The sequence below is a fragment of the Austrofundulus limnaeus genome, unplaced genomic scaffold (assembly GCF_001266775.1).
Source record: "Austrofundulus limnaeus strain Quisiro unplaced genomic scaffold, Austrofundulus_limnaeus-1.0 Scaffold38, whole genome shotgun sequence".
Classification (NCBI taxonomy): domain Eukaryota; kingdom Metazoa; phylum Chordata; class Actinopteri; order Cyprinodontiformes; family Rivulidae; genus Austrofundulus; species Austrofundulus limnaeus.
This window is the reverse complement of record NW_013952440.1, coordinates 2,176,007-2,185,184: the sequence shown is the minus strand read 5'-3', so window position 1 is coordinate 2,185,184 and position 9,178 is coordinate 2,176,007. Positions and strand designations below refer to the sequence as shown.

At 39.6% G+C, this 9,178-nt stretch overlaps 1 protein-coding gene across 1 annotated transcript in view; it reads left to right on the top strand.

Moving 5' to 3' along the window:
• Positions 1 to 9,178, top strand: part of epn2 (epsin 2) — a gene marked incomplete in the record, with an annotated part of 45,052 nt that overhangs the window by 21,960 nt on the left and 13,914 nt on the right. The window contains 4 exon segments of the mRNA XM_014006937.1: positions 3,558 to 3,710; positions 4,185 to 4,277; positions 5,259 to 5,486; positions 8,814 to 9,178. Coding sequence (XP_013862391.1) covers positions 3,558 to 3,710; positions 4,185 to 4,277; positions 5,259 to 5,486; positions 8,814 to 9,154 — 815 coding nt within the window.

The following is a 9,178-nucleotide window of genomic DNA, read 5'->3' as shown; positions in this document are numbered from 1 at the left end:
GGTATCGGATCCGATACCGATACTGGTATCGGAATCGGGACACCTCTACTTCTATCTCTTTAAGATCCCCCTACCGTCTTGAACATTACTTTTTCAGCACGTCTTCACAACAGTGCTTCAGGGGAGGGCTGCTCTGTGAGGCGGGAGCTGGGCTGCAGACTGAGCTTTCGGGAGGTGCTAGGTACATACAGGTGGTGCTTTGTACCAACAAGCGTTTAGGCAGCTCCACATGCCTACCACAGGAGATTCAAGAATTTCTCAAACATGCATGAATGAGTCAAAGCAACACTCGGGGTATGCTTTTGATGAGGGAATGGCATCATAACATGATATAAAGCTAAAAGAAAATCAATTTTCTATAATACCCCCATTTAACAAACTATGTTGAAGAACTATGTAAATACTTCATTTTACCTCTGACACTTCACAACTGCATGTTTTTTTGGCTAAAAATAATTAGGTACAGTAACGTAATAAAGTTAAAAACAAAATGTTCTAAATGTCACTTACTCGTCACTAACATGCAAAGCAGTAGTTGAGAAATAGACAGTTATTTAACAAATCAATTACTCACTACAAAGTTCTGCGTTTTAAACAACAATACTCTGAACTTAAGATCCTAAGGCTTTTTTTAAGGAGCCAGGAGACTATTTCAGGTCTAGATGTTTTGCATTTCCTCTTTGTTCTCGAATGTAGAAAAATGAAGTCTAATTTATCTTGTTGAAGTGTTACTCATCCTCTTTTACATATTGTTCCCAGCGGCGCTGCTGAAGGATTGATTATGAATGCTGTTTTACATTTGACAGTAAAGTTGCAGTGATGTTTAATCACTTTTGTTTACCAAAGATACTGTAATTGTTTTTTTTTTTAGTTTTATTTTAACTGAACTGAGAATGTTGGGGGGTTTTCAGGGAACTTCTTAGAACACACTAGTACGGTACTTATTGTGGTATCAGTAGCTGTACTTACAGATAAAACTAAATTTGTGCTTTCAACAGGAGTCTTTGTAGCCATTATGAAAATAACTCATTCTTTGGTTCAATTTTAATTAMAAAATACAAAGACTCATATTATAATGTGGTCAAAAGAAATACTTTTCAAGACATTAAAGAACCATGTGTTCATTTCATGTCTAAACCAACACAAGTGTGTGTATTAGGGTTGGGCAATATTGGCAAAAAAATTAATCACGATTAATTGTGGTATTTAGCCGATAACGATTAATTTGACGATTAATCCCCTGGAGTCCCTGGACACCCTTATTTCATAGTCACATGACCAATTTAATGGGAAAGATTTGCTCTTCATAAAAATCTGTTCCAAATTGTGTCAAAATTACAGACTTCAGGCTATACATCAAATTATAAATTGTGTTGATAGATAAATAAGTTACAGAACTTTTTTTTAATGTTCTTCATATTTGAAGCTGAGAGGAGCTGCGAGCGGATTCTAACTGTTGGCATTAATCGTATTAATTGTCAAGTGCCAAAAATTAATCGATTAATGTTTTTCTGACGATTAATCATACACGATATGATTATGCCCAACCCTAGTGTGTATGTGTAAGGRTTGGGCAAAATTGGCAAAAACCATCAAAATTAACTGGCGTTTAGCCGATAATGATTAATAACACGAGTAACCCACTAGACCCTGGCATGTCCTAGTCACATGACCAATTAAAATCATTCTAGGTGTAGGAAGGGATGCTTCCTTTAAGGATATGTTGCAATTTGTGACAAACTTCAAGCCATATACAGTCTTATAATTGTGTTGATAGATCAAGTAAAACCAGAGTTTCTGATAAATAATATATGTCACTTTAAAAAAAYAACATTTTTAATGTTTGAAGCTTGTTGCAGCAGGAGACAACAACCTCTGGTCTCACCCAGCCGAACAAACAGAAAACCCCCTAACCCAGGGCTATTCAACTGGCGGCCTGCGGGCCACATCCGGCCCACGAGTGACCAAAGTTYGGCCCGCCAATTGGTTCATTCGTCTCTTAAGCCCAAACCCCCRGTTTTCTACTTTAAYTACTCTAAGTTGTTTTAGTTAAACATAGACGTGTTTGGTGTCTACAGAGACATCAGAATCTCGGCTAGAAGCTGATAAAAACCATTTCTAGGATCACTCAAGAAAGTTTAAAATTACAAGCAGTTGAAGAAAAAAACTATGAAAGTGAAAATAAAATTGGTTTAAAAATTTGGCAAATCAGAGATGTCATAATATTTTTGTTGAAGGAGGCGTTATTTTATTTTGATATTGTTTAATTATCACTACTTTTATAGGGTTGTGTATGTTATATTCATGATTAAATACAGCAAAATAAACAATTTCAAAGGTAACAGATCTTTGTAATACTTGGTTTATTTATATAATGACTTTACTGCTGGATGTTTGGCCCCTGAGCTGTTGACCTGCAGTAACTGTGGCCCCCGAAGCAATTTAGTTGAATAGCCCTGTTCTAACCCCCCTTTCTGGCTGATGCCTGAAATTATTTGACAAGTGCCAAAAAGGAAATAAAAAGATGTGAAAGTTGAAGGAAGTTTGGCAGCAATGGAGAGCTGGTGAGAGAGGGAGTGAGCAATAGGATTTGAGAAATTTCTGATATTTACCGGGTTGAGATTTTATAGTTTGGGTGTAGTTTAGTATGTTTAGCCTTTAGTCAGTTTTAGTGTCTTTGAGTGAAACATGGAGGTGATATTTGAACGTGGAGCTGCGGCTCGAGCTGCAGTCAGAACCTTTCCAGCGAAAGGAGGGAAGCTCAAATGCAGAGATGGAGAAAAAAACAGTCTGAGACGGAGAACATACTTTGACAAGGAAGTAGGCGCTGCAGTATTTGGATTTGACTGACGGAGGTATTAATTGTAGTTATCACCAAGTGCCAAATAATAACTGTCAAAAGTTTTTCTAACGATTTATCGCTCACAATACAATTTTGCCCAACCCTAGTGTGTATAGATGAACTTGTTTTACATTGTCCAAAACTCGCCTCACCATACTTCGACCCAACTTAGTCCTTCAGTTTCAGTAGCAGAGCTGGAAGCAGGTGGCATCACCCAATAGACGCACAATCAACTCGGGCACAGCTGAGTACAGCCCATGCAAAACGACCTCTTTGTGTATGACTAAAATTGTATTTTAAGGGGTAACAGGACAATTCCTAAATATTCTGGTAAGCAATCTCCCTGAGAAAGTTTGATCAGTGTAACAGAATAACACATTTTCAATTTGTTTTATGAAAATTTGGGTCAATAATTCACACAAGGCATCAGGGTGCAAGGTTCAGTAGTCTGCAAAAGTTGATAGAAAATTTGATGTTTTCTACAGTATGTGCTTTTTTGTATCTTAAACTATAAAAATTTAGTAAAAGTATACAAACTTTTAGCTATTTCAGTTCAATTCTATGTCCCAAATAAAGTAAGGGAATGTGTCAACCAAACAAAAAAAGGCCTACTGTAGGATATCCCCTTCCCGCTAGGGATAACATTTCTCCAAGAGTGCTCCTGGTTTACATGGTCAGTCAGCATCTTTAGTGAACTCTGTTTTTTTTTTCTCAGGGTCTGCACCCAAACCAGCTGTACCCTCTGACCCGTGGGGCGCTCCATCTTCTGTCCCATCCATGAAAAGCAGTGATCCATGGGCRTCAAACTCCACTCCTGCCTCTGATCCCTGGGGTTCTGCAGCTGCCCGCCCCAAGACCTCCAACACAGGTAAAACACTTAGTCTCACTTACTTTTAGTCACTTGCTTTAATATTTTGTCTATTTTATGCAATTTTGTGAAGACAGTTTCTGTGATGGTGCTGAAGAAACAAAGTATATTGGATCATATGCTGGATAACAAGTTGGAAGTTGGAAAGTTTTTGTTTTTCTTCAATCTCTCTTTTTCTTTTGCCTGATAAATTGATTTCTGATCTGTGACAGACGAGTAGCTTACAGACACCTGTTTTTGTTTAAACTCACAGTGGGACACAAACACAACACAGTCACAACCATCTGCATGCTTTCAGTTACTTGTAATGTTTATCTGTAACTTTACCAAGGTGTCCATGCTCACCTGTACTCGTAATGTTTGTATCCATTTGTCTTTGTGCTTTTCTGTTTCGTTTTTATATGACTTTTGTGCACTGTTTTTTGTGTATTTTTGTGTTGTGTGTGCGCGTGTGGATGGGTTGTCTCCTTCCAGGTAGCTTTGACCTGTTCAGTACGTCCAATGGTACATCCAAAGAAGACTTCTCAGAGTTTGACAGCCTGCGCTCTTCCTCCTCTGTCCCCACTGGTACTCACCCTGTCTTTGTCCCTCTAATGACACGGAGTCTGTGTTTGTTTGATTTTGTTTACCTCTCTGTGTCTTAAAACATGCCCGTCTGCAGACCCTTTTGTCTCTGCGGGGGCACAGAGACGCTCATGTCTCGTCTTTGTATGCATGTGTCCCCAGAATTGAGCAGACAGAGTTTGCACTGCTGAAGTCATACGTTTTAACTTGATGACTTCTTCCTTTCTGTATGTTTTTAAATTTGGCAGAAAATCCAATTTGTGGTGCAAATTAGCTGCCTGCCCAAATCTGGTCTCATCGGTGTGGTGTTATCTGATGCAGCTTCTGTTTGTGCACCACTAAACATGTTATTATCTTGTTGCAATCCAGTTCAAGGAACCTCGTGTCTTTTTATCGCAAATGGGAAACCATTCAGATAGGTGACTGAAGCTTTAGCTCGACAGAAACGAACCAGAAATTAAAAAAAAAAGGACAGAAGAACATACACAGGGTAGAACCTGTGTGAATTTCGGGGGGAAAGTCCTCTGCAGATTGAGAACTGCAGCTGAAATCTAAAACATTAAGTAGATTTTAATACAAAGTGCTGATGGACTTGGCTCTGCAGTGTCTAATGTCTAATGACACAACAGATTTTTCTCTGTGACATTTCCTCATGTCTTTTCAGGCATGCTCAGGTTGTTTTAATACATTAAAATCATGTCTCTGCTGCCGTCTAACTGTTGACCCAAAATAACAGCCAGGCTGTCTGCCTCTGATGTCCTGCTGTAATAGTATCATCATTTTATTGCATCGATCAGGGTTTATTTTTCAGTAAATGTGAATATCCAGTAGGTTCTCTGTGTGTGGTGGTYGACCTGTGACTTGCAGAAACCAAAAGATTTAGCAGTTTCTGTTTTATAAATCAATTACAAGTTGATGGGTTATATAACATTTTGCTTGTGCAGAGTATTTCATCTATAAAAAAAAATCATCTTTTTTTTCCAGTTGAAGGAGGCATTGCATCCTCTGTCCCTTCACAAGTCAGCCTTGCTAGTAGCGGCAGCCTGGACTTCTTTGACCCCCTGCCCTCCTCAGCATCTCTCACCACAAATCCAACTAGAAAGACTCCAGAGTCCTTCCTGGGACCCAATGCTGCCCTGGTCAATTTGGACTCTCTGGTGTCCAAACCAGCCCAGCCGGCACCAACTGTTAACCCATTCTTAGCTTCCACAGGTAGGAGCTTAACGACAATACGATCACCTTCGATAAACTGTACTCAAGCTAGGGCTGGGTGATAGGGCTGAAAAAATATCAGGATATAAGTCAGTGTTTCAACATCAGTCAAAATCAGTACTTTATTATTAGATTTTGTTTTACATATTTGAAATAAGGACCAGGAGAAAAAGGCTGATAATCCTGACCTTTCCTCTTAAAAAATTCAGTTAAATATATCAAATAGGGGACAAACACAGTGATATTTGAGAAGTGAAATGAAGTTGATATGATTTACAGAAAGTGTGCAATAATAAATGGTTAAACAAAATTAGGCAGGTGCTTAAATTTGGGCACAAAAACAAACAAACCTTAACTCAATATTTAGTAGATCCTCCTTTCACAGAAATAACAGCCTCTAAACACTTCCTACAGCTTCTAATGAGAGTCTGGATTGTGGCTGAAGGAATTTTAGACCATTCTTCTTTACAAAACATCTCTAGTTCATTCAGGTTTGATGGTTTCTGAGGGACAGTTCTCTTTAAGTGACACCACAGATTTTCAATAATATTCAGGTCTGGGGACTGAGATGGCCATTCCAGAACGTTGTACTTGTTCCTCTGCATGAAAGCTTTAGTAGATTTTGAGCAGTGTTTAGGGTCGTTGTCTTGTTGGAAGATGCAGCCCCGGCTTCAGCAGCTTCAGCTTTGTCACTGATTCCTGGACATTGGTCTCCACAATCTGCTGATGTTGACTGGAATCCATGCGTCCCAACATTCCCAGTCCCTGTACTGGCCACACAGCCCCACAGCATGATGGAACCACCCCCACATTTTACTGTAGGTAGCAGGCGTTTTTCTTGGGAGTGCTGTGTTCTTTTTCCTCCATGCATAACGGCCCTTGTTCTGCCCAAATAACTCTATTTTACTTTCATCAGTCCACAGCACCTTATTCCAAAATGAAGCTGGCTTGTCCAAATGTGCTTTAGCATACCTCAAGCAGCTCTGTTTGTGATGTGGGCGGAGAAAAGGCTTCCTCTGCATCACTCTCCCATACAGCATCTCCTTGTGTAAAGTGTGCTGAATAGTTGAACGATGCACAGTGACTCCATCAGCAGCAAGATGATGTTGTGGGTCTTTGGTGCTGGTCTGTGGGTTGACTCTGACTGTTCTCAACATCCTTCACTTCTGTTTATTGGTGATTTGTCTTGGTCTGCCACTTGGAGCCTTGACTTGAACTGTACCTGTGGTCCTCCATTTTTCTCACATCACAGTGGAGACTGAAAGTTGAAATCTCTGAGATAGCTTTCTGTATCCTTCCTTTAAACCATGACGGTGAATAATCTTTGTTTTCAGCTCATTTGAAAGTTGTTTTGAGACTCCCATGCTGCCACTCTTCAGAGAAGAATCAAAGAGGAGAAAAACTTACTATTGCCTCCCTTTAAATGCCCTTTCTCTTAATTGGAGTCACCTGTGTATGGAGGTCAAGGGTCACTGAACTTACCAAACCAAATTTGAGTTCCAATAGTTAGTTCTAAAGGTTTTGAAATCAATAAAATGACAACAGTGCCCAAACTGATGCTCCTGCCTAATTTTGTTTAACCATTAATTGCACACTTTCTGTAAATCGTTTAAAATTCATTTCACTTCTCAAATATCACTGTGTTTGTCCCCTATATCACTGGTTCCCAAACTTTTTGTCTTCTGACCCAAAAATATCCATGCCAAAAACTTGTGACCCCAAATATTACTGGTCTGAGTACACAAACTTTGTTAATAACCCTAAAAACACAGGCTTTTTGACAATCTACACAGCTTGTACACAAATATAAATACTTATCTTTACTTATTTTGTGTTTTTGTAATAATTATGGGGAAAATATTACATCAGTAATTATTTTATTACCCTTTAAATTGATTTCTGGAGATTATCCAAGGTGCTTCATGACCCATAATTGGTCCCAAGCCCAACTTTGGGAACCAAAGTGCAGTGGTTCCCAAACCTTTCAGCTTTTGACCCACAAAATAACAGTGTAGTGACCTGTGTCCCCAACTATTTTTGGATGATAAACGTATCAGATCAACAAAACTTGAACATAGTAACAATTTATCCATTTTAAGTATACTAACCTCACTCCTTTGTAACAACTAGGGCAAAAATGTAATTAATTCAGAAAATCTTTTCAGGACCCCACTTTGATGTTTCGGGACCCTACTTTGGGTCCCGACCCCAACTTTGGGAAACACTGCCCTATATGATATATTTAACTGATTTTTTTATCCAAACAATCAATGATTTATAAAGGTAAATCAGGAAAATTAACAAGGCTGCCCAAACCTCTGCGCCCCACTGTATATTTAAACTTCTGTAAGTGAAATTATCAATGTTCTATTGGATGTTTTTTCGTTCGATATTTATCATTGATATCATTATTGTTTTATCACCCAGCCCTAACTCAAGCACCTTTTTAATTGTTTTAATCTCCTTTATTTATTATTATTTTCCTATTTTTTTTCTCTAAATGTTTGAGGGATTTTCATTGATAAACATTTAAGATTTCATTTTGATTATATTTCATTCCCAAAAAATGCTGATTCCCCACCATCAGGGTTCRTACAGAGTTTGACCTTTTAAAACACAAACATGTACAGTTAATGTTCATTAAACATTGAAACTGTGCAGAAAATCATCTGAGATCCAAAGTTTTTGAATGGACAATGTGGAGGACACAATGTACCTAAATTTTCCTAAATTTACTACTTTTCGGTTGTTTGTCCTAAAACAAAGTAAATGTTTTCTACAACTGCAGGATGTTTCCTGTCATGTTTGGTTAAGGACAGAGAAGCTGCTTAAAAAACAAACCCAAAATGCGTCCAGCTAAAACACCCACCTGTGCTTTTTCCAATAAGGGACTCAGTTTGTAAATCCAGCTGGATTGCACAGGTGTTGGGCACTTCTGTGTGAATTAAACCTGTTCAAGCAGCTCAAAGGATAGATTTCTTGTATAACATGGGGTGTTATGAAGTGAGCTRAGTCTGGTAAGCCTGGTCACACATGAGCTTATGTGTCTTCAGCTCACCTCATGTATGGTAAATATGAAAATGCAGCAGCAGCTTACTGTAGCCCACGATTTTTAATTTAATTGAGAATTTTTTTATATATTATTTTTTACATGTACACGTTGTACTTTCATTTAAAGGAAGCAAATATTGTTTTATTTTGTTTAAAATGCATTTTGATCAGTAATTTAAAAAAAAGGTGCTCGTCAGCTATTGGTTCCTCCTCTTGCAGCACTTTTCATAGGTTCTGCCTTTCTTTGACACTGATGATGTGTTTCCCTTTCTGCAGGTGGTTCTGCTCCAGCTTCCCACGTCAACCCGTTCCAAGTGGGCCAGCCGGTTCCCCCCACACTCAACCAGATGCGCGTCAGCCCGATGCCCTCTGGCTTCGGTGGCGTGGCGGAGCCCCTGCCCCTCTCCTCCACTCCGCCTGCCTCCATGGTCCCCCTGGCAGGGATGGCCCCCATGGGTCGCGGGGTGCCAGGAATGGGCGCCGCGGGAGCGACGGGGACGAGCGCAGGGATGAGCGCCGGGATCCCCGCCTCCATGTCCATGCCCCAGCCGCTGATGAGCATGCCCCCCCAGGCGGGGACGCAACCTGCCGGAACCACTAACCCCTTTCTTTTGTGAAAAGGTGACGAGGCGAGGCGATCC